Source organism: Lepisma saccharinum, chromosome 3 (genome assembly GCF_977018435.1).
Source record: "Lepisma saccharinum chromosome 3, izLepSacc3.1, whole genome shotgun sequence".
Lineage (NCBI taxonomy): Eukaryota > Metazoa > Arthropoda > Insecta > Zygentoma > Lepismatidae > Lepisma > Lepisma saccharinum.
In genome coordinates, this window is record NC_139231.1 from 78,098,348 (window position 1) to 78,125,260 (window position 26,913).

The following is a 26,913-nucleotide window of genomic DNA, read 5'->3' on the forward strand; positions in this document are numbered from 1 at the left end:
TTACGCATTTATATAGATTTAGTGCTGTCCCAGGGAATGAATGAAATACCATGTATTCTTATCCAGTTTGCCACACAAGGACGTTAAAAGAAAACCATCCCACCCTTTTCACAACCTAGGTGGTGTTATAAATCACACTTAGTTAACACAGTTGAACAGTACAGGCAGCCAATAATTGACTTCTTTTCTAATATTTAATGACAACTCAAAGGACCAGGTAGGTGTGCACAGCGTATGGATTTGTGCACTTTTTGCAATGCTTTCAAACAATATTTTTACTGAAGACATTTTCGCCTTTAATGAAAAGTTTATCTTGGGTTATCGACCAGGTGAGTTGTGGAGAAGATTTCAAACTTTCGAGAGCTAACGTCACTCTCCATCTTCAGGGTAGAAGTAGCTATCGAAAGCTTGGAATATTTTTGGCATTTACTGAGAAGTAATATTGTTTTCTGGTTTTCCAGGTCTGTTGCCACCCTGTTAATATTGTAAATTTAATGCTGGTAGGTTTAAGTTCAGAAACACGAGTTTTTGAAGCACTTCTGGAAGTAACCTACTTCTTCTCTTATCGCAAATCTACCCAGCAACACTGAACACTTGTTCCCTGAATACTGAAGTAAGTATGCCCAAGTATTTTCTCACCGATTATTTCAGGTTTGGGTACTCATTTTTGAATCTCCAATACAATAGCGGATCCTCGTCATGTGGAATAGTCGGTTCAGAAATGTACTGTTCTATTTCTGATTTCTGCAAACTCTCTGAATTAGAATGTAAAACTCTAGTATTATCAATACTGATTTAAATATCAGATTTTTGCCGGAGCCGATATGTCAATTTCTGCTGATATTCATACATCGGTAATCGGCTTCAGCACATCCCTACTAACACCTGAAGATGAGAGAAGAGGTGGTATCTTATACTACTATAAGTAAAAGCTCTAAACAATGGATATGTCTAATTGACATCATTCATAAGCTACATTCGGGGTGTTTCACTAGCAAAGTTGAAATCGAAGAGTAGGAGTTGTAGCCCAGTCAATTTATCCCAACAGAGAAATGACAAACTGGCCCAAGAACTGTAGCAGCTTTCTTCTTCTCCCTTTCCCCTCCCTTGCAATAAACAACCAGGATTTCACCACTATTCATTGGATTTTCACAGACTTGAAAGGAACCTTTCTGCTAACCTAGTTGCTGGTCCTTCTAGACTCCCCACAACCTAGATCTCTGCAGTTTTCAAATATCTTACGGGTAACCAAGTGCAATGAGGAGTGTTTTAGCATAACTGGAATAGGCCAAAATACACCAAAGACCCAAATTTGATCTGTCATTGAGTCACAATTTTATAACACTTCAGTAAGCTACAATTACACAAATTTATTATCAAGTTTTAGATTCCACGAGAGGGGCAGTCACTTCCCCATTAAGCCACATATTCCATGTGACAGCAGAATAACAGTAAGCATCTACTAAGAACTTTATTCTTGTCTCTAGAAATATTTGTAATTATTTTTTACTTGTATGATTGATTAAAAGAAAGTGAAACATGTTACATGTTTCCATTATATGTTTCTGACACTGTACTGTATATTCAAGTTGTCACCATTTTTCTATTATGCTGTCTGTAGCTTCCACTTCTTTACAAGGCCTGAGAAAAAACACACCTGAATGCAACTGACTACACACACAAACACAAAAATACATAAGCTGAATTGATAAAAGATAAAGAAACAAACACTATGAAATGCTCATTCCTTCAGTGAAGATTTGAATCCAGGCACTGTATATTGTAAAACACAAACCACTTTGCCACAGAGGTTGGCTATGAGAAGGATTAACTCAAAAGAAAAAGGAAGTTCAAAATGATTTTAAAAAGTAGAGAAAAATGAACATTAAATCAAGAAAGAAGCCAAGGGTTAAAACTAAGAAATTAAACAATTATCTATTGTGACACAATATCGATTGATTGAGTTGGTGTTTTACGTCCACTGTGTGCACAGTAAGGCTAATCTGGATTGGACATACAGTTTAAAGTGGGATCCAAACCAATATGTGCCTCCACCGGGTATCGAACCCGGAACCCCTTCATTACAAGGCAACAATGCGGCCACTGCGCCATCAGGGATACCTCCAATCACACTAGTATTTGTCAAAGATCATGTGAAAACTAAATTCATACAACCCTATATCATGGTCGTAGACAGAAAAACCACCAGCTAAGGTTTATGCACAATTGATCCTTAGTCACTATACAAGTGTGTATGTGTTTGTGTGTGGGGGTGGGGAGTTATGAAGTCAGAGGTCCAACTTTCGAAGATTTGTCAAGAGCAGGAGGGGGGTGGATTAAAAGACCTTATAAACCAACACAAAGAATTTAAAGGTTGAAAAAGGAAAGAGAGATGATTCCAAGAATGAAAACCATTTCGCCTAAGTTTCAGGAACTCCACACATTTGATAATTCAAACTCTATTGTCTCAAGGGAGGGTTCAATTAGCATTGTCTCCGTGTTCTATTTTTGTAAAGCTTTGCAAAATTATTTGAAAACGAGTTGTCGATTTTGAGTTTGAACTTCCAACATATCAGAAGTTTTGGGAAGGGGGTTGAATCCTACAACCCCCTTCTGAACACCACCATGCCCTACACACTGATACAACAAAACCTCCTGAATACATACAATATTTCTGTAAAACAGGTTATTACAGCAAGTTAGTCAGGACAGGACACAAATACCTACTCCGATTGCAAGGTTGCATGTACCAACCTTTGTTTGTTTGTTATCTGGATCAATAATAATGTTGTCATCCTGATCTATGACACAGCTGACAGCCGCCACCAAGAACTTCATGGATATCCCTGAATCAATCAGGGCTGCACAAGAAGCATTCACTGCACATGCCAGGAGCTAAAAGGACAAACACTACAAGTATAGATATTTATATGTAAGATATACAGGGTGAAATCAAGAAGTATCAGAGCTTATTTGATTTCTCTAAAACTAGTTGCTGCATGCCATTGAATTTTGCAAAAATGACACTGAATGCCTTGAGCTTACATGACTTTTACTTTTATTGTTGATGAGGTCAGTTGGTTTTTATTGGTTGTCCAATGTGAGTGTGAACTTGTTCTTGGTAAATTTTGCATTTTGTTGGAATGATGGAAAGAACTTTCTTGAACGTTCAGATAACCACACACAGTTCTAGTACTGTAAGAAGGCAGATGGCCTCTAATTAGCTAGCCTAAAGAGCTTTCTTAAAGCAATTCTAACAACTTGAGAATAGTTAATCTGTGTAGAAAACCCAACATTGTACAGGGTGCGGCAGAATTCACTAGACAGTTTGAAATTCCAAAACTATGTACTGTAATATAAACTGATGATCAACCACCTATATAGCTGCAAGGTACATACAAAAACATTTCATTTGGTGTTTACGATTTGAAAATAATGTCTGTGAGACGAGCTCCATTGTTCTGCAAACATATCTCTGCATGCTGCACAACAGATTCCATCGTCTTGCGCAGCATCTCCCGTGGCACGTAGATGGCCGGTGCACATCTTACTGTTAGCAGATGCGGTGGTTCTGAAGGTCTTCACCCAATTTAAAATTGTCTGGCATTTTGGAACCTTCCCATTTCTTCCGATATTAAACTTACGTCTGAAGTCACGTAGCGTTGCAGTAGTGGAATCATTATTGTTCTTGAAAAATGGTTCCACAGCATACGCACGGTGCTCACTTTTTGTGTTCCATGGAGTGTGGCAATTCATCTAAATACCTTAATTCCTGTTAATTCCTCCACGTCTACTGGCAGCTTTGAGCTGCTTCACAAAATAACAAGTGAACCAGCGCGCATCTATCGGCAGACGTGAATGGTGCTAATTTCAAACTGTCTAATGACTTCTGCCGCACCCTGTACATGTAAAACAACTTATATCTGATGTGAGCTTCATAGGTGAAGCTGAAACATTGCTACTAAAACTCTCATTGCTTGTTTTATTTGTTGGAAATGCCAATACTAGTGATTAATAACAGGCTATGTGTATTGTCAAGAAAAATTATTGTGGCTAAGTCTGTGATCAGAACAGAAGATTACAGAGTAGTGGTATCATATTATCACTAATACCTTTCAGGATCAAGGAATCTTGCACATATATAATGTGACTCTTTCATGGGGTTTAAGTATCACAGAAATGTTGCAAAACGTATAATTCTAGGGTGTTCGGGGAAAAAAACATTTAAGTTACAAACTATGGTTTTCTGTTGCTTGCATTAAGGTCACACTAAATCAATTAAATAGAGGCGTATATTCCTGGCTATCTAGGCTACCTGCGAAGCCCAGGCTCAGAAGAGAGGAAAAATCTATCAGAAAATGGGCATAAAATTGTTCACTTCAATAAGAAGATGGCATTTCATGAATTGGCACACTTATTCCTTACGAGTTGTTCAACTAATTTCTTACAAGTTGGCAATCTTGCCCACTTTCTTTGAAATACGCGAAATGTAGAAAAGCACCCTCCCGTGAGTTTAGGATGGCAGTCTTCTAACATGAAATTCATCAGTGTTTCGAACCCCCGGTTCCCAGCGTGGAATTTTCCCAGGGATGGGGAATTTTGGAGCGAGGAAAGGGGAAAATAGTTGCTTATGACAGGGGAAATAACCCCCTCTGGCCAAGATCACCACTTGCTGACAGGAGGGAGAGGTCGCTGACCTTCAAACTGCTTCAAACAACCAGAGTATATGCGGTGGTGAGGGGAAGTTGGGGAGTTTGGTGGCTATCCGATGATGGTTTATGCTTATGGCCGCATCTAAAAATATCCGAACTGGCAAAGGATGCCAGGTACTCTGTTCTGTAGTGGAAACGTGTTGGGTTAATTTCCTTGGTGCATGGAACTTTTTGTCTTTCAAGGCAGGTCACTGTGTAGTGTGGGGAGTCAGTGCGTGAATAATATTTTGGTGAATGATAGGTGCGGTGTTGTGTAGTGAACTAAACACATAATTAACGAGCAATTTATTCAGCTTATGTGCGAGGATAAGCTTCAAATCATTGTTGATTTTTTTTTGCTTTTTTCCAACTTCGTGCACAGAGAGAGGACTGGACATATTATTTAATGTGGAATCCGAACAACTATGTGTCTCCACCAGGTATTGAACCTGGGACTCCTTTGTTTAAAGGCACTGATGTTCGTCACTGTCACAAGGAGGCCCCAAGCTTCAACTCGTGAAGATATGTAGGTCTCAAGACACTCAAAAAGAAGTATAGAAGGTAAGAAGTTTATTATATATTTTATTCTCCCATCTAGGCCTACATAAATATTTCACAATGTCAAATCACTTCAAAATCCTGAAAAATTAACAAAAAAAGGCCCCCTCCTTTCCGCACACGCAAACTTTTGTCCATTCGAACATTATGATATAGTGAGATAGCCCAGATTCTGTAGCCAGTATATGTCACTGTTGTAAGTATAATTTTATATTGGGCATATGTAAAGACTCTTAACAGTGGTGATCCAACATGTATCTAATGTTTGTAATGTTTTCTATTAAAAGAATTAACATCATAAATAACTGCCTGCTGTAAAATTGCATTTTTTGCCTAAAGTGCTTTTTCCCCAAACACCCTAGAATCTTCCAACAGCATTGTGAGATTTTGTGATTAAATGAAAATGTATAATTATTCCCAACTACTGCGAACGGTTCTAATTTTCAAGCATGAATAGTATCAGCTTCCACCCCCTTTTAAGGAAATTGCAAGAATGGCATTTTGATGAAATTGATGAAGGGTTACTAGCAAAGGAAACTCGTGGGATTGTGGCAATATTGGAGTCCAGCATTAAATGCACTCAGGCACTGAGGTGAATAATGCAAACTCTGAAATATGAAGTAAGAAACTTGCATACATGCCAAGTCACTAATATTCCTGTGGTAACGAATTAACTTCTTTTTGCTTCCGAGACACAAAAATACATATATTTTGTTAATAAAACATAAAATGCTGCCCAAGGCAAAATTTATTACATAAAAATATACACTAAAAATGTAATGAATCAGTTTCCATCCTCTAACAGTGTCTTCTTCAGACGAAGATTCACAATAAATTCTTTTTTTGTTTTGTTTTTTATTGTGAATCTTTGAAGAAGACCCTGTTAGAGGGTGGAAATGTTACGTTTTTAGTGTATATTTTTTTTTACAATAAATTTTGCCTTGTCAGCATTTTATGTTTTATTAACATGGAAACAAGGCTTAACAGTGTTACCCATGTATTTTGTGTGCCAAAGCCTAAACTGGACTTAATATATACATATGCTTCTACACTTCCTAGACATGGTTAAACAGCAATCAAAACTGAAAGCTTTGATAACTGTCAGGTCAACAGAGCAGTTATTAGTGCGAATCAAAGACTGTTTAAGGAGGCAGAGTGGGCATTCACCTCTCCTAGACAAGATGCCTAAAACTATAAAAAAAAAGCCTTAGTTAACAAAGGATTAACTTTTAGCGGATGGGGCCTTGAGCATGTTTCTAGCCTCAGCAGACAGGGACTTTCAAGCATGCCACGAAATACAAGAAAATCGTAGCTGCATAACTAATTATCGTAGAGAGATTATATTGCATATTCCCTGATGATGAGAGCAATGTATGCGCTCGAAATGTTGGAAGCTCACGCCGATTTAACCTGGCTGGTAACCTGAGAACACTTCTTCGTATATCGATTTTGTTTTCTGTCTTCAAAACAGGGCTTTTAGCAGAGATGAAATTTATACATCATGCCTCCCAATAATAAGCATTAAAGGAAGAAGAAAATCATTTTTTTTTTTAAAAAAAAATGGTATTTGGCATACCTCTGTGCCCACCACAATAGACCGAAGTGAATGAAAAAATGTAGTGAACCATGCAAAGTTTCATTGAAAACAAACATATTTTGTGGAAAAAAATTATAATGATGTATAAGAGTGACAGTATTGCTATCTGATGGAAACGATTTCCAGATTTTGCTTCTAGCATCGGCCCTATGGATGCTGGATGGACCAAATTTGGAGGGAAGCATGACAAAAGACCTCTTCGAGGATATGTAATGCCTCCATTTTCAAAAGCTGTAATTTTCAGGAATTTTCTAAAATTGGACCTTTGCCCCTGGACCCCTAACTGTCGCACCTTCTTAAAGTGTTCTTTTGTTCTCATTGTTACATGTAAAAGTGAAATACATCAGAAAAAAGCTGTGCTTGAGGAGCTCAAGCCCTTTTTAGAAAATCTATCCATATCCATCTATCCCATAATAGAACAGAGGGATACAAAGAACTTTAAACACTGTTTGTTACGTAACAATGGATATATTGTTTAGTAATTCAAGTTATGTCCTGCCTTCATATGTATACTAATGAATAAAAAAAAAAGGAACTGAAATATCATGTGTAGTTTTGAAGAAATGGAACATTAATTTCTATACCTGCCACAAAATTAGTTTGGTATTGACACTTGGGAAGCACGTGGAGAAAGCGGATCTACGTCACTGCAGGAGGGTGGGTTGCTGGCATGCGAGCCAATCAAGATCTTCCCAGTGCTTCACCCAAGCCCTGGTTACCTAGCAACAGAAAATGTTTATCTCGGTGTTGCCGCTTATCGGGCGATTCTTCCTGCGATCAGTTTTCATGTTGTTGGGGGAGAACGTGTGTGTTTGTTGCGTTGCTGTGATATTTTAACCGGTCCGTTTGTTTAGTGTTTACTGAATTTAGAGTATTCTTTGTTGTATATAGCGTGTTGTTTTAGTGTGTTATTTTTTTTGTACATAATTTTCTGAGTTCTGCTTGAATGTGTCATGTGCTTGTGTGAAGAATGTCAAGCACAGGAGACAATACTCGAGATGACAATGTACCAAAGAGGCCATGCACTAAAAGAAAAAGGAATTCCTCTCAAAGGCCAAACGCGGGAGATGGTTACTTCTGAGCGCAAATAATTTGAGCAAGAGAAAAACAATGGGGGGTCCAATCATTTCTGTAAATAAAGTTCTGGACAGAACTTCTGCTGCTGTCGGCGTGTCTAAGATCAACCATAGGGAAAGAAAAATATAATGTGGTAGAAATAAATAAATAAATAAATGCGAGGCTTCAAAACTGGAAACCAGGAAAGAAGAGGAATATCAGTAAACGCGTGACAAATTTAGATACCTTTCAGCAAGACTCTATTCGTCGCCATATTTACTCTTATTATAGAAGGAAAGATCATCCCACTGTTGGGAAACTGCGCATTTCGTTGAAAGATTCGGGACTTTTTCAAGGTGGGGAAACATCTTTAAGGACAGTCATAAAATCTCTGGGATTCTCATACATAAAACTTGATGGACGCAAAATAAAGTAAAGTATAGAGGCATATGGGGATGTGGAGGTAGCGCTCCACACATTCTCGACCTCGACCATATTATGGAGGTGATGAGGTGAAGTGGTTCACCAACCGCCTTTACCCCAGGTTTGCCCCAGGTACTTACTTGGGCTGAGTCGACCCCGGAGCCACTCGAGATATTTGAGAAAGTTCCACAAACCACCGCTGGTCTCCTGCGTGAAAGTCAGACACCCCACCAACTGGACTTCGTGCAATTCATTTGCGGTCTAATTGAAAGATGGGCAGACTTTAACGGCGACTTCGGAAAGAAATGGTTATTGCAAGTGTATATATTCAGTATTTTCAGAATGGATTGAAAAGGTCACCTGTAAACAATGCTCGTTTCGTTAATTCATTCATGTTGTAAGGGAAATGGAAATGAAGAGGGGAAAACAATAACACATTTCATCATTGTTGTTGTCATCGTTGTTATCCAGTTTTCGTCAAAAAACAATAACACATTTCATCATTGTTGTTCCTTTTCGTAACACGTTTTCCTCGACACTGCGTCAGACGGATGCCCTGCGTACCGTACTGTACCTTACCGCACCGCATGATAACGCAACACCGTGACGCGTGTTCCTTCAGTTGTCAATACCAAACTAATTTTGCGGCAGGTATAACCATGTGCTGCTGGGATATAAACGTCCCATTCATCCTAAACGAATATACCGACCATGAGGTATATATATGTATATCCATAGCCTGCTGCAATCCTTCCAGCCTTGGCGCTTCGCTTTCGCCAATACGGTTCTGTGTGCTGGTTTAAACTCCACATTTCTCCACTAGAGGCGCTCGATGCCGACCGGTGCTGAGCAGAGTTCTCATGTGTACCTGTGTGCATTTATGCTTACTATTGTTACAAAGTGATAAAGTCGAAACTTTCTTAATGAAAGTTAAAACAAGAACAGCTGTAAAAAGTAAGCTATTTAGAAACACTAGTTTAACTTCCATAGTAGCGGAGAAACACTGCATGAATGAATGAATTGATTGATTTCTTGATTTTGTTTATTTTACTTCACTTTTCTGCCACTTTTGGTTAATCGCGAATATGAGTGATGATATGATGAAATTGATGAAGGGACTCTCACAAACACCCATGCCCCGGCAAGGATTCAAACCCATGACCTCTAGCATTATTGTAGTGTGCTGTGATAACCACTCTGCCACGGAGGCTGGCTTGAATGAATAAATGAGTGAGTGAATGACTAGTCCTGTTAACCTGGAATTTGTTTAAAAAGAAACTTCGAATATCTGTATCCAACTTTTGCCGCTGGAAGTTGGCTAACCAACAATTACCAGTGTTTTCATATCATGCCGAAAAAACCTTGGAAAGCTTTTTGCCGCTTATATTCTGCTATTACTGTGTATTCTTTTTAAAGTAAGAGAAATATTTTGCCTTGCTGTGAATTTCGTATATGTTAATTATGGAAGAAGGAACTGCGGTGGTCCAGTAGTTAGGACTTCAAACTGCCACGTGGAGGACCTGGTTCCATTCCCTGTGTGGTCATCTCGTGTGTTCCATCTGTGATCCTGCATAAGAAGGTCTGAGTCTCACCCAGATTCACATCAGTTGTTACCTAATGGAAGCCCTGGGTGAGTAAATGTCGCCTGTGCATGGTGCTGATCACATCACTTTCACTATGCCCAAGATCGAGAATGTGTCAAGCCCTAACTGAATACCCTACGGTACTCTTATGCAAACAAAACTATTCTTCCATGGAGGGGGGGGGGGGCAATTATTTTCCAGCAGGACAAATAACACGTTTTCGTTCAGGGGGGGACAGACAACAATTCGATATTGTGTCAATGATTTATTTTGAATTATTTGAAACGGGAATAATATTTACTTTACTTTTCACATAAAAAACACAATGAACCATATGACATTTTCACAACTCGTTTTCAATGGGGAATACCCCTCTTTGCCCCCTGCTGGATATGCCAATATGTCATAATTAGAGAGCGGAATTATATGCACTAAAAAAGAAAAAATATGCCCTAAAAATGGCCGAAATATGTACTTAAAATATGCATTAAAATTATCAAAACAACCTATTTTAAGGTTCTGTACACCTTTCATGCAAAGTAAATGTATCAGTAACTCACTGAACGCAATTATAGAAATGAGAGTGTGATAAATTGTGCTATTTAGGATCACCAAAAAATACAAATTTACAAATGTTTTTAATTTCATGTAACAAAATTATTATATTACACGCATTTGTTTGTCTGGAGGCTCACTATAAAAACTGCAATATTGCAATTATAATAATATGCGTATCTTGTTGGAAACACTATGCTCTTTTCGTTGCATTAATCAATATCTTATTCTTTTACATTAGCAGTTAAATACACAAGACGTTATTTATCGATGTTTTCGGGTAGCAGACTCTTGTGATTGTCAGAAAGTAAGTCTTTGTATTTTGAAAATGTTCTTTCCATTTCACAGGATGGCACTGGACAGTATTTGTTCATTTCATTTCTTGTGTTGATATCCCGATGTAAAATGGATTTTTCTGTATTCAGAAATTTCAAATAAATAAATAAATTTCAGTTGTGGAATGCCCAGTCAAATCCTGGACACGTTCCCCCTGCAACACCGAAATCACCCATCTCAGGAACTGCAAACCTGGGTTTGTGGAAGCTATTGCTAACTGCTTCTTCAATTTGGCTATCTCAACTTCTCCTAGTAATATTTTCTTTTGAACAATATCGAAAAGAAAGAAAGAAATCTAATCTTTGTCGGTTCAAAACTATCAACGAAATTTTACCATACTTTTAATACATCATTTAAGATTTAGATTAACTGCATTTTCATTCAAATTAACAACACAATTGTAAATGGTACAACTACAGACATACCACAATGGTCTGGATGGTCTATGGTGTGGAGATTCAACCTGCAAACACTCCAAATGTGAATCAATCATCTTAACCGTCTATTCAAAGGAAATTGATTGATTGATTGAGTTGGTATTTTAAGTCCACTTTATGCACAGTAAGGCTAATCGGGACTGGACCTACAGTTTAAAGTGCGCTCCAAACCACTATGTGCCTCCACCTGGTATTAAACTCGGGACCCTTTGATTACAAGGCACTATTCAAAGGAAAGAATGATGGTTGCTGCATTTAACATGCGGTTCTGGTGGCGAAAGAGTTCACATCAAAATAAATGTATCATAGACAGATATTGAACTCAAGCAGCAAACAGTCTGCACTACGAATCTGTGGTTCGCACCTACCGTAACATGGGAGTCGAACAAACACTATTTGTTGCGTGAGATTTAATGGAAAATAATGCACAACAATAGACCAAAGAATAAGAAAAGCATATTTTTTTTTAACATAAATTTAATGCAGGTTATATACAATTGTGACAATTTCCCTTATCAAAACCAGGAACCGTGTTATACGTCCATAAGAACGATATTAAATATATCAATAAATACACAAATCCTACAGATACTATTTCAGTTTCTGTAGGACTGCCATCTTTCTCCTTCCAATTACTTTAATAAGAAAATTAGCACTTCAAATCACTACTACTTTCGTGAGGAAAATCACCAAAAATCAGGTTTAATCCTCACCAGTATGTTCTTTGAATATTTAGCTGCAATCCATCGACAGACATAATCGCAAAGAGTTATTGTATTTTTATTATGTATAATTTAAGAATAAAATACGCTTATAGAGATAGAGCTTATCTTCAAAATCTGACCATCATTTCCTTAGTTTCTGCTGTCTTCTTATTTTGTACTCAAATAACAGAATGATCCTTCACTAGGTTCTACACAGCAGCATTGTCCATAGAAATTAATGTAAGTTTATAAAAATCAGTGTCCAGGCCTATGCAGGTAACAAATGTTTTGTGTTACCTAAAATGAAAGCTGTTTGAGCATGGTAAATTTGCACTTTGGCAAACCATTTAAGCTGCCAAAAACTGCTCTAAATACCTGAAATGAATTACATGTTGAGAGCATACTTGACAATAAATTACTCGGCCAGCAGTGGTAAACGCATCGTTGTTGCCTTTTACCTACTGCTGGAGCAATATTTTGTTACTTTGTTCTTCTCTCCTTCGGCATTTATTGTCACTTCTGCTGCACACGCACATGCACACACACACACAGATTTATCAAGTAGTCACATTAACAGATAATCCTCAAATAACGGGACCCCAGTGTTGTCGCTGGAATTTGGAAATGTGACTTACATATCTGAAAGGTCGCTGGTTAATGAGAGGGTGGGATTTCTCTATCTTTGCAACCAGACCACCTGCAACGCTCTGAGATGAGTTTTGGAATGTCCTTGACCCAACTAATGACCATGACCAGCCAGAAGTAGGCTATTTTTTTTTTTAATGCTGACACAAAGAACTGGGAAAATGAAGCACACAAACTTGAAACTAACAATTACACGAAAAACACACCCAATATATGCAAATTATATGCACATTAAGCTCAAATATGCACTAACGTCCCAAATATGAATTTATATGCACTATACAACTTTACCAGAGTAATCCACACCAAGTGAAATGGATAAATCTGTTGAGAGCATATATATTCTCCTTAAGGAAAGAAACATGCAAATATGTAAAAATCCGACCCCTAGTCATAACCATTTAGTACATAGTAGATGAGTTATTTTTGTTTTGTTATTCAAAGTATAATCACTTTGTTACGTTTTTATTTTATTTTAATTTATTTATTTATTTTTTGCTTTCTTTTGAGCTCCTTGGCAGAAATTGGTACAACTATATTCCCTTGTTTATGTTGCTGGATTTGTAATGAAAAAAGTTATAAAAATTATGTCTTGCTCCAAATGCAACACACAAATATATACCTCATCCTGTAGTTGGGCATTTGAATGGATCTAATTTATAAAAGTGACAAAAATCGATTGATGCACTATAAGCGCTCAGCATACTGGTGTTTTGTGGACAATTAAAAAAAAAATACAAGAAAATATAGAGCCTACTGCTGGCTTTTAGACAGTGCCACGTGTTGTTCTCTTCCACGAATAATGATCATTCTGAAGACGTAAGTAAAGTTATTAGCAGATTCTTCATTCAATTATGTTGAAATGCATTGCTTCATCAACGACAGAAATGTTTGAAATACTTAAATCACAAGCCTGTCAAATCATAAAGTTCACCTGCTTTAGAAGCGTCTTGGAAGAGGCAGACCACTCTGCCATCAGCGCCATTAGGTGGGTAGAAGCAGAAATTGTAAGTTCTTGGAATAACATGCGAACTGGTTGAGTGCCGAGGCTGTAAGGATCGTAGCAGGCTATGGTATATCCCAGCCATTCGCTAAAGGTTACTAAAGGTTAATGGTGTTCATGATCACCTTCCTCCGATGGCTAAAAAGTAAACACTTTCCTTGGCATCTACTTTAAATGTTATACCTCTTGAAATATATAAAATTAACATGAAATCTTCATTGAACGTATAAAGTGACAGTCAAAAAGTCCCTTGAAATATCTAAAATGAACATGAAACATATTTAGTGTCTCTTTCTGACACTTTTGGCTAATTGTGACGACATGATGAAAGGATGCTCACAAAGAACACCCATGTCCAGGCAAGGACGGAGGTCTGCAACACTTTTATTAAATTTTAAAAAAAAATAATTGTTTCGTATGATGTTCCTAATGTTTCTGCATCACGTTTGTTCATAAAGTCATAAAGGTAACATACAGACAGAAGGCAAAATTCATGCGGTTTGTTTTGACACGACACTCATGCAAGTGACTACGTAAATAGAAGTAGTTTGTGAAAAATAAAGTGCCATAGATGAAAAATAATATTGTATAATCACAAGTAGCAGTGGCTCACTTGCAGATATATGCAGGAGTGCCCACAGGTGGACCACGCAATCAAAATATTTGGAGCCAAAAAATCCTCTCCCCTTATGACAGGAGGTTCTTAATCCACCAGTGGTCTAAATAATACTTACCCCACCATTATCCTGCATTTCCTGTAAAATTATTGAAACTGATGTTCTGGGATGAAGAACGGCCAAGACAGCTGTTTCGCATGTGTTTCGAATCAGTGATTCCCTCATCTTATCTGCTACACCTGCAAGACATAATCAAATCAAATGAGCAAATATTACAAATGTACCACTCAAATAACAAGGTCAGCTCATGCAGTAAATTATTGAGTACTTTATCAAAACAGACAAATATTTAAAGTATGGCTTGAAAAATTGAATTTCATATTTTAGTGCAATTTTTTATCTAATATATAACCAGGCATGTATCTAGAAATATATTACAGGAAGGGGGGGGGGTCTGAACCAAGTGTCTAATAATAATAACAATAATGTTTCAAATAATTATATTAAATTAAATGTCTAAATTAGTTGATATTGTATTTCTTTACATGAATTGGTAAAAATACGGCATAGGAACAGGGATATAACCGCACACGCAGTTTAGATCGCTAAAATTAAGGAAACTAATGTAAAATAGATAAAAAATTAAATATTTATTGAATAACAAAAAATGTTAGATTCAGTTTACAAAATGTAAAGTTCCTGATTAATATTTTATGCATATTATTATCAGTAGTAGTTTGCATAAATCTTTGGTACTGTCATTCAAAGTTCTATGATTCAAAATAATCCATGACTTCTAATAAGCTCGGCTGAAATAAATAACCCTCCGCTAAACAAGTATATTTACATTATTTAATTTTAGTATTTGGTAAGTCTATTGGGTGGGGGGGGGGGGCAGGGGCCCGGGAATCCCTGGTCAGGTTCAGGTCAGCCCTGAATCTCCGGATCAACAACCACCGCTCCTCTACCCAAAACCTGGACTTTGCTGTTGCCATTCACACCAATCACCACAATATTCCTTTTAATGACTGCTTCCAGGTAGCGATCGTCCACTCCTTGCCCCAATCCACCAACACCTCAATACGTAGAAGATGGGAGAGGGCCTACATATCGACCATGAATGCAACCACACCCCCAGGCCTGAACAAGGCCACCCAGTAATGCCCCTCATGCCCTATCCTCACCCTCACCCCCACCTTCTCCCCTCCCAACTCACAGATCTGGACAAGCCTGGATAAAGAACCACCTATATATTTTTGTGGCATCACTCCTCTTTCACTTTATTTATATATATATATATATATATATATATATATATATATATATATATATATATATACAGGGTGTTCCTAAAGTTCGTTTCCAACGCTTAGGAGGTGATTCTACAAGTGAAAATAAACACAAAAGTTCATGTGATGAAATGCTGAAAACGGCACCCATTCTGAGTTATTGAAGTGGGAAAAGTGAAGTGGAAAAATTATGTTTACAAGCAAATAATTGCACAACGGCCAACCATATGACCGCGGCAAAAGTGTTCCACAAAGAAATGCGGCATGCTCTATTCAAAAAACAAAGAAATGTAGCATGCTCCTTTCAAAAAAGCACATGGCAGATGTGTTAAGTTGATGTGCAAGGGATTCCCCAAAGGAAGGAATGGGTCTGTTGAAGTCATGGGGGTAAGGAAGGGTTTAGCGAGATGTGTTATCCACGGAAAGTGATATGTGGAGACTGACAACTAAGAAAGCGAATATCTGTGGTGAACATCACCATTACGTAGAAAAACAAAGATGGTGGTGGTGCTGCGCTAGGTTGCATATGTGTCGACATGTTCACTGTGTGCAGAGTGGAGGTGCTGAGGGAACCACATCACAGACGATGTTCAAACTGTCTGCCATTAACTTCCACACAGAGATGACAATGCCGAATCAACGATTGTCTAGTGCAAGCAAACAATCCCACGGTGTTTGCTATCGTCGCTGCGGCGACATTAATGCGTGCAACGAGATCCTCGGCGGACACGACAGGTGTTTCGTATACGAGGCGTTTCATCTCTTCCCATAGAAAGAAGTCCAGGGGAGTGATGAATGAACACTCACAAACATTCATGCCCAGGCTGGGATCTGAACCCGGGACCCCTGACGTCGTAGCGTGATGTGCTAACCACACTGCCACAGGGGGTCGGTGATTAGATGAAATTAATGATGAGACATACAAAGAACAACCATGTCCTGGCTGGGACTTAAATTCAGGAACTTCAGTGGCGAGATCGACAGTGGAACATTTAATGTATTCAGCCACCAAATGGGTTCCCTCTATGTAGGAAAGATGGCATTGAATCGTTGAGCTTGTGAATCCTTAAATGGAATTTAATGGTATCTATATACAAATTCAAATGGCTTCAGATGGCAACATAATTGTGCGTAACGAAAATTACCTTGCTTCACTGCATCTTCCAAACTGATGTGTCAAAATCTGGATGTTTCATGTCATTTACAAACTGTAAGTAAATACCTAGTCTGGCCATAAATACTGTTACAAACTTTCGGCTTTGACTGTACAACCGCTAGTCAGGCTCATGAACCATGCTTGTGCTGAAGTTCACTCCTGACCATTGTGTGTTCAGCTGTGAAAGAGCAAGCGTGTATCTTCTTGTGCTTAGCATGGAGTGGGGCGAATATGAAAACAGAGTAGCTGTAATTGCTCTGCATATGGTTGGGAAGACACTCACTGAGATTTTCCAGCCTCTAAAAATCCCGAAGATCAGCAAAAGTTTTGTGTATCAGACAATACAGAGATTCACTGAGACTGGTAGCATGAAAGATCGAACAAGAGTTGGTCGACTTCACACTGTATGAACAGCGGCGGCTGTTAAAGCAGTGGTGGCTCGCATCCGCCGAAATCCCATCTGGAAGCAAGTGATAATGGCACAGGAGCTGAACATTTCACAACAATCAATATTCAGTGTACTTAATGAAGACCTTGGAATTGGAGCTTACTGGTGGAGTACTGAAAATTTCCTGACGCCACAAGTGAAGAAGCAGAGGGAACTGAAATAGAGACAGCTCCTGCGGCGGTACGTTGCCAATGGGCATTACAGAATTCTCTTCACTGATAAGAAATTGTTCACCACTGAACGAAGTTTTAACCGCGAAAATGAAAGGGTGTATGCTTCAAACTCTCAAGAAGTTTGTGAGAGAGTTCCCAAAAATCAGAGATGCCACCACCACTCCTCAGTCATGGTTTGGTGGGGGGTGAGCTATGAGAGTTCCACGAGGCCTCATTTTTGAGAAAAGGGCTTAAAAGCAGTGCGAAAGTGTATGTGGAAAGTGTCCTGGACCCTCTCGTGACACTGTTGAACAAAACAATGTTTCATAATGAATCCTGGATGTTCAGAAATATTCTGCCTCAGCTCATAAGGCAAGGATGACGCGACGGTGACTGGAGACCAGTGCACTCGATTTCATCCCCACTTTTGATTGCCATCTGATAGCCATGATCTCAGTAGCTTGGACTACAAACTGTGCCCTGAGCTAGAGGGGACTGTCTACAAGAAGAGGCACCTTATGATTGAAAGATAAAAGCACTCCTTGGTAGCAGCAGGGGTAGACTTTCCCATCAAGACCATCCGTGCTGCAGTAGATGCCTGGCCAGGGAGACTTCGAACCTGTGTGATGGCAAAAAGTGGGTATTTTCAAAACTGATTAGTGCTATTTGTGTGTAATATATGTAAGTGTAACATACTAAAAGAACATTTAAAAATCTGAAACCATATTAAATTTATTCACAAAATAGTTTGTAACAGTATTTATAGCCAGACTAGGTACAATAATAATTTGTGGAGAATCTGTAATATTTGGGTTGTTATATTGGGGGTAATATCTTGAAATCTCTGAATTTGTAATGTTATGTAGAAAACATTTCTATGTGCATAATTTATCAAAGTCCAGCATATCAAATGAAAAATACAAAACATAAAAAACAGTGTACTTCTGTCAAAATGACACTAAATTGAATACTTACGTGGCAGTCCTACTTTTGGCCGATAAATGGCTTCTACACTTGCTTTGTCAATCCTTATCCTCTGCAGTTTTACTTCAGCAGGTCCATACACTGCAGCCATAATTGCTGTTTCACCTGCAACAGAAACGTGAGAAAATAATAATAAAGAAGGTAATGCATCATTCTAAATGAGTCTTCCCTCTCCCACACACACACCCACCCGCACAAATATCTGCCTTTGTATTTTGTTATTTAGTGTTGCTTTTCTGCCACTTTTGGCTAACTGTAACAGTAAGAGGTACAACAATGTAAGTGATGAAGGGACACACACAAAGAATCCCCCCATGCCCAGGCTGGGACTCGCAAACTTGGGAAAGTCAGTGGTGACATTTATGCCTGACAGAGCCAGCTGCACACACACAAATACATTTATTTATTTTCCTGTAGTTTACGGTTATTACAAGCATGAGAAAACAGTTTTTCGTTGTGATGTTTCAGGAGAACACACGCTCCCTTCATCAGACGTTTATTTTCATTTTAACAGGTATGACAGTCAAAATGAAAGTAAACGTCTGATGAAAGGAGTATGTTCTCCTGAAACGTCACAACGAAAAACTGTTTTCTTATGCTCGTAATACCCGTAAACTAGAGGAAAATAATTCTACAAGGCAAGCAATGCGTACATACAAGAAAAACTATTACATTTATTTATGTGCTCTGTTCCTTTGTGAAACCAGTTCTGGCTTCAAACCACAAGCTGCAAATTTTGGTTTCAACCAGCAACACGAGGACAACTATAGAGTTACTTGATGTAATTGCCAGCATAAAGTTGCTTGGCCGTCATAAACCTTCAAAGGTTTTTCTTGTGCAACACAGTTTATAGCTCAGCCATGGTATCTCCCAGACCTCCATTCAGAGCGCAGAACAATTATTTTGACTACATCCTGTTTCCCTGCTGGCTGCTTGAGAGAGGAAGGATTATAATTGATTGATTGGCTTTATTTTATTTAGCTTTGATTGTTTGAATTGCTTTATTTTACTTCGCTTCTTGTGCAGCTTTTGGCTAATTTGCGAAGATGGGGATGAGTGATGATATGATGAATGGACACACACAAACATCCATGCACAGGCCAGGATTCGAACCCGAAACCCCTGGTAGGAGGGATTGTTGCCCAAGCAAGGGAACAGCAGTAGGCCTAATTGGCTGTGTGACCGCAAGGAAAAGGCGGCAACAGCGGGTAACTGCCATAAAGGTGGTCCCCACGCTTGCTGTTAGCACTAGCGAGTGTGCATATGTTAGCATCAATTAATCTAATTAAGAAGTGCATGCCTTAAACAAGGGTTGTTAAAGGTCCAGGAACCCATACATAATAATGGTTTCTATTGGGTTCTGCTGCAGGACCGGAACCTTTTTTCTCGCACAATTTAAATTCGGTCCAAGTTGCATATTGTATCATTAAAAAAAGTTCCTGGACCGAATTTAAATTGATCCGCAAAAAAAGGTTCTTTACGAGCTAAAACCCATTTACACTTGCTGATTTTCTGTTCGATACAGGGATTGAATTTATTTACAATTCCTAGAAATTAACAACCCCGGGGGTTATTAAGGATCCAGAAATCCATACATTTTAATGGTTTCTACGAGGTGTATTCGGAAAGTAAGTACCGAAAGGGTGTAAGAAATAAAGTAAAATAGTTTTGTACTTTTTTTTATTTGCACTGCATTCAACTGACCTTAAACTACTTTTCTACGTAGTTTCCACCATCTGTCATAGCTTGGCACTGGTTTTTGTATCCCATCGTCATAGAATGTTCCCGCCTGTGATGAAAGCCATCCATGCACTCCTGCTTGGACGTCATCATCCTTGTCGAAACGCTGACCACAATTTTCGATTACAGGCGATCTGTCACAATTTCGTAGAGGACTGTTTTCTTGAAATTTGTGGAAATTCCATGGAAAGCGACGATATTGTGAGGCGTCTGTTTTCACAAATTTCCGAGTCGACCGCACACACCAAATCCTCGGTCACAACAGATAGCCGACCGCTCCTTGGCTCATCGTGAACTGTCTCACAACCTTCTTTAAATATCAAAAATAAAGACCTCTCACAGTTGACGGTGGATGTCTACCGGTTTCACGTTTCTTGCATTGAGAAAACGAATCACAGACTGGACTTCACAGTCGGTGTGCCGATTCATTTTCTTGAACATTTCAAACCTTCATAAACCTACGAAGGAAAAGCATGACCTGCTCCCACGACTGCCTGTGGCTTACTAACGGATGAAGGACATCAGCGAGAACTCAAACGGTCGCGACTGCAGCGCTACAGCGGCAATATTTGCAAACGGTACTTACTTTACGAATACGCCTCGTATTTGGTACCATAACAGGATGGGGACCTTCTTTTTTGCTGGCATCCAAGTTGCATATTGTTTCAATGAGAAAGGTTCCTGGACTGTATTTAAATTGATCCGGAAAAAAGGTTGCTGGACCGTATTTAAATTCAGTCTGAAAAGAAGTTCCTGGACTGTATTTCAATTGAGCCAGAAAAAAAGGGTCCTGGTCCTGGACCGTACTTAAATTTAGCTGGAAAAAAGGTTCCTGGACCGTATTTAAATTCAGTCTGAAAAAAGTTCCTGGACTGTATTTCAATTGAGATAGAAAAAAAGGGTCCTGGTCCTGGACGGTACTTAAATTTAGCTGGAAAAAAGGTTCCTGGACCGTATTTAAATTGAGCCGGAAAGCAGGTTCCTGGACCATATTTAAATTTATCTGGAAAAAAGGTACCTGGACCGTATTCAAATTGATCTGGAAAATAGGTTCCTGGACCGAATTGAAATACTTTACAGATAAAAAGGTTCTTTACAGTCCAGAACCAATTTACACTTGCCAAATTTCTCTCCTGGACCGGAATTGAATTTATTTAAAATTCCTACAACCCTGCCTTAAACTCTGTTTTGCATTCTTACAGATCAGCAACCTCTCCAGCTTTTATAAATATATGCTTCATGTTATGACTTTCATCAATCTTTCCCAGTGCCTGAAGTGAAAAATGTTAGCTGGGATAATGACATGCTGAGGAGACAACTGCAGGGATGCTTTGCGAAATATTTTCTAGATGGGGGATACCATCCCCCAGCATTAAATTTCCCCTGCCTTGAACCAACTTTGTTGGCACACAAATTAATCAAATTGGTGAAAAGATTTGGCAACTACTACTCCTTATACTCAAAAGCAGGTCGAAATATTCAACAAGGTATCACTTTTATGGATAACATTTTACAATACCGGACAACTCTGTAATTTCTATCCTACTTCTTATAATTATATATATCTGAGGTTAACATGTTGGGGTGATGTGTTGAAATTGTTAATTGACATGTAGAAGTTGTAAAATAAGCTTTTCAATTACCGCGATCATTCTCCATATACAAGTTGGGTACATATTAACCTCTTAACATACAGATTTTTTTAAAAAAAATGTTTAGATTTTAATGTAATTTTTTTATTACTCCGTTGAAATAATCAGTTAAAAACATTATAAATGGTTATAATAATGTTCATTGTTGACAACTCAACAATGAGATACATGCATCTGAAAAGCCCCTAAAATAAAATCCCGAGTATAATCGTGCTATCAATGAGTAAAATATTACCAATAGAACTTCATAAAAAATCAAGGTTAAGTTATTTTAATAATCAAAATAAAAACAAAATAGCACTGAAACACTAATTAGTGAACTTGAAAACAATTGTTTATATTATAGGGACTTTGTCATTAGTCCTAAAACATGTATAAGTGTAACCACTAAACATGAAATACATTGTTTATATGTTACTGGCTGTGTGATAAGCCCTGAAACATGGATCAATGCACAAAGCTACACTGCATTCCTCACACATGTATCTGAATTCTCTTCTAGCCTTCTTCCCTTCGCACACTGCTGCACATTCTTGTAGGATTTTGCTTCTTCTCAGTGGGAGGAATCACTGAAGGAGAATGGTGACCAACAAGTCGCATTGGTGTTGCCGTTGCTGAGGGGCGACCAGCTTCTTTCGGCGAAAATTCTTCTCTTTGATGATGAGCAACCACTTTCTCAATGACAGCGACACGAAAGTCAAGGGCACTCTTCCATCCTCCATGTTTTCTGTAGAGTATGAAGGCATTCCACACAGCTAGTTCTAAGAGGTGGAAAAATATTTTCTTATAATATTTTTTACCTCGCTTTCGTGGCAATGGATTATTTGCAATGTATTGATCTACCCTATCAACACCTCCCATTTTATCATTATATGCAAACATGACTACAGGCTTCACAACATCTTTGTTCCTTTGTCTGCATGTTTCCATTTCCGCACTGTGGAAACTGGATAACATCGAGACATCTCTTTTGTCTTTCCACTTTAGTGCAAGAAGTTTATCTCGTTGGAATGCTACAGTCTCTCCCTTCTTCAGTTTTATCCTTTGAAACGAAGGAGGCATATTCTTTCTTGTGGGACGCACAGTGCCATACACATCTGTTCTATTAGATATCAAAATGTCGGCAAGCTGGGGAGAACTGTAGTAGTTGTCTACAGTTAGGCAGTATCCCATATTCAGCAGGGGCTTCATGAGTGTCATAACAACTTGTGATGACATGGGTAAATCTTTATAGTCCTCATGACATTTAGTGCCAGCAGTTGTGTATATTATTAGGGACCAGACATATCCAGTTGCCGATTCACACAGCATGAATGACTTGATGCCAAATCTGGCTCGTTTCATAGGTATATATTGGACCCATCCCAACCGTCCTTTGTATAACATCAGACTTCCATCTTTCTGGAGTACAAGCACATTTAAATTTGGTAGATAAGTGATCCAAAATTGGCCATATTTTATTCAGTTTTGGTTGAGGATGATTCTCTGCATCATATGTACTATTATCAGAGAAATGCAGATTTCTCTTCAAATTCACAAATCTATGAAATGGCAAAATTTGTCGAAAAATTGGTGTAGCTAAAATTGGATTCTTAGTCCAGTACATTTGATAGGTAGGTTTCTTTACAATACTCTGTAACAGTATGAGTGAAATAAAAATATACATTTCGTCCATTGTTGTGACTTTCCATTCTCGTGCCAGTGTCTGCCTTGCATATCTGTTAGTTTCAGTCACCAATATTCCTACAAAATCATCATCAATAAACTGACAAAAGTAGTGCATAACATCCTCAATATGTGGCTCGAAATTCACTTCGGGTTTACCTGTGAAAGTAAAGTGTGGTCGGGCATTTGGGAGTTGTCCAGAAGTATCAATTTCACACCACTGTCTGGCACTTGCAAAGTCAGTTTCCGATGAATCTGACACATCACTTTCTTCTGAACTTTCTTCATGACTTTCTTCGGAGCTATCTGAACCACTAAACTCAATATCAAGCTCTCTTTCACTCTCCATTTTCACAAAAGAAGTAGAATTCCGCCAAAAAATACTTACTGTTACTTGTTGTTTCGAATCTGTAACACATTATGGCCGTGAAAGCGTACTGGTTTGGGGGGCGTTCTGAGAGTGTTTTGTCGATTTATGCAGTGTTGCAACCTTGTTCACCGGAAAATATCTACTTTCGTGCCATGATTTTAAATTATGCTAATACGTCGCAAACCATTGACGTTAGCCTCGCAAACCATTGACGTTAGCCCCAAAAAACATTTTCCGTTAGGTTAGGTTAGGCAAGCAAAGTTAAAAAAAATAATTAAAAATACCCGACACGTCATGTTATAGTGAAAACACGGCGAGGCTGAAACACTGGCTACGGGATTGCATCATCTTAACACACGGAACATTGCACTCTCGTGCAGAAAGGAAATGGCGGGAGCAGAAACTGCGTGTCGGACAGACATTTTCGCAGAAAACAACACGCATGCACATTAAAATGGATCATATCTACATTCAGGAACTTCCACAACGCTAAAGAAAATTATTTCCTTTACTTTCTCCTGTAAATTTGAAGGAAGTTTGAAGGAATACGTTTCCCTCATACGATAATGTTACCCACGTTTTTTTGATCATTTTTTTTTAAAAAGTGTTTTTGTAACTGAAGAACGTACGTTTCCGCAAATGGTTTGTGGGGATATGTGTCAATGGTTCGTGGGGCTATGCAAGAATGGTGTGTGGGGCTACGAATATTTTATTTCGAAACCAATTTTTAACTATTGTAACCTATTGTGACCCTACCTAACCTAACCTTACCAGAAATGGTTCATGGGGCTATGCGTCAATGGTTGAATTTCCGCTATGAGACATTCCCACATCACACAAAACACCTTCCAGATGCTAGACAATGCTACAGGAACTTATTACGGTAAGTAGTTTCTTCTGTAGAAATGAAGAAATCTGTCCGAAGGATAGTAAACTAGTACATCGAACAATAATTTGGTAACATTATCGTATGGGTAAAACGGATTCCTTCAAATTTACAGGAGAAAGTACTTACGGAAATCATTTTCTTGAGCGTTTTGGAAGTTCCTGAATGTAGATTTGATCCATTTTAATGTGAATGCGTGTTGTTTTCTGCGAAAATCTCTGTCCGACACGCTGTTTCTGCTCACGCTATTTGCTTTTTGCATGAGAGTGCAATGTTCCGTGTGTTAAGACGATGCAACCCCGTAGCCAGTGTTTCAGCCTCGCCGTGTTTTCACTAGAACCACCTGTCGAGTTCGGAACAAGCCATTTTTCCCGAATGGGTGTCACTTATCGCACAACATTGTAGCAACAGTGTGTTCCGACGTCACAGGACAGAGCTGTTTTTACAATTTTTCTTTGTATTTATGCTAATGGAACCTAACCTAACAGGCCTAACCTAACCACGTAGGCATTCCTCGTCTGACGTCAATATTCAAGGTTGCAAGGAAGAGAATTAACGAATTACGAAAGAAAGATGGTTCCGACCCGAATGGGTGTCACTTATCGCACAACACTGTAGCAACATTGTGGTCTGACGTAACAGGAAAGATCTTTTTCATGTTAGGCAATACAAGCTAACGCGTCTCTTAGCGAAAATAATAATCTTTATTTGTATGTATGCTAATGGAACGTAACCTAACAGGCCTAACCTAACCACGTAGGCATTCCTCGTCTGATGTCAACATTCAAAGTTGCAAGAGAGTTGTGCGTAAAGGAAGACCATTAACGAATTGCGAAAGAAAGATGGTTCCGAATTGCTGTGTATGGACAATGAACGTGGTAAATCGCAAGGTTATTTTACAAGTTCTACATGTAAATGCGACGTATTAGCATAATTTCAAATAGGGGCACGAAAGTAGATATTTTCCGATGAACGAGGTTGCACCACTGCATAAATCGACAAAACACTCTCAGAACGCCCCCTAAACCAGTATGTTATCACGGCCATAATGTGTTACAGATTCGAAACAACAAGTAACAGTAAGTACTCGTAAATAGAGAAAATAAACATTATCTTAGTTAGAAATGCATTATTTCGCCTTAAGAAATGTTCCGTAACGCGTTAGCAATGTAAAGAAGTCCGAAATATATGATTCGTAGGTGTTTCACCCATACGATAATAGTACCAATAATTTTATAAACAGAACGCATCACACAATAATATCAGGAACACTAACCCAGAGTAAATAGAGCCGATCCATCCGGCCTGGATAACACGTTTAATTCACAGTGCTGTTGCCGTAGCTTTTGTTCCTCCATCATACCGTGTCCTACAAACCTTTACCAATATTCATTAACTGATTACACTTTGCACGATTAACGCAAAAAATGCAATATTCCACAAGACGGACAAATTAATTCACACTTTAACACGAACAAATTCACAGATTCATCCAAATCCATTCGTCACAGTTTACCTGCCTGCCTAAGAATCTACAGTCAATTAAAATCTTGTTGAGCAGTTCTACACATGAAGCAAAGAGTAGAGTTATTTTATAAAGCAAATGAATGGCGCTAAACTTTCAAAAGTGGTAGAAAGTAACGTTCGTCACTCATATTCAGCATATTTGACCAGTGAGGCAACGTCGTGATGAAATATAAATTACAGAAATCCATATAAAACGAATAAACCTGTAAGTTCCAGGTGTAAAATCGCTCATTGAAAACGTCATTGCCGATATGTTAGACTCGAGATCTCAGGTTCACAATCGAATCGACCCAATCGATTTGTGTTGTCAAGTTTGACAAACTTCAAAGTGGATCCGGAAACGTTGGACAACAAAATTAAGCCCCTATCACACGGAACTGGAACTCTAGTTGGAATGCCCTAGTTGGCGATGAACTGACTTTCTGGGTAGTAAAGCCCCTATCACACGGAACTGGATTTCTAGTAGGAACGCTCTAGTTGACGCTGGACTGGCTACCCATTTGCTAGTTTTCGCCTCACACGGTACTTGGAACACCGTACCGTACTTGTCGATAGTCTTTCGTTCCCATAATGGCGGCCGCGCGAGATGTAAACAACGTATCACTTCACACTTTTAAAATACGATAACTATTCAACCGAGAGGAATATCGCTTCGTATTAAATGGTTGTAGGTAGAGAAGAACGGCGCTGATAAAATACATACTTTACAACGTTTACTATACACGTATGGAAGAATATTTTAGCTTTTTCAATTGTAAACATTCCTTTCGTGCTGTATGCACTCGGAAACAACAGACAAAAAACGCTACTTTGCAAACTCACAGATTATCTTCACATGG

At 38.6% G+C, this 26,913-nt stretch overlaps 1 protein-coding gene across 1 annotated transcript; it reads right to left on the reverse strand.

Moving 5' to 3' along the window:
• Positions 1 to 2,703: 2,703 nt before the first annotated feature.
• Positions 2,704 to 26,058, reverse strand: Rrp46 (exosome complex component Rrp46). Its single transcript, XM_083119648.1, has 4 exons — positions 25,824 to 26,058; positions 18,226 to 18,339; positions 14,323 to 14,444; positions 2,704 to 2,895 (listed from the first exon to the last, which is right to left on the reverse strand). The coding sequence occupies exons 1-4, from the start codon at positions 25,906 to 25,908 to the stop codon at positions 2,704 to 2,706; spliced, it is 513 nt and encodes a 170-aa protein (XP_082975774.1). The 5' UTR covers positions 25,909 to 26,058.
• Positions 26,059 to 26,913: the final 855 nt, after the last annotated feature.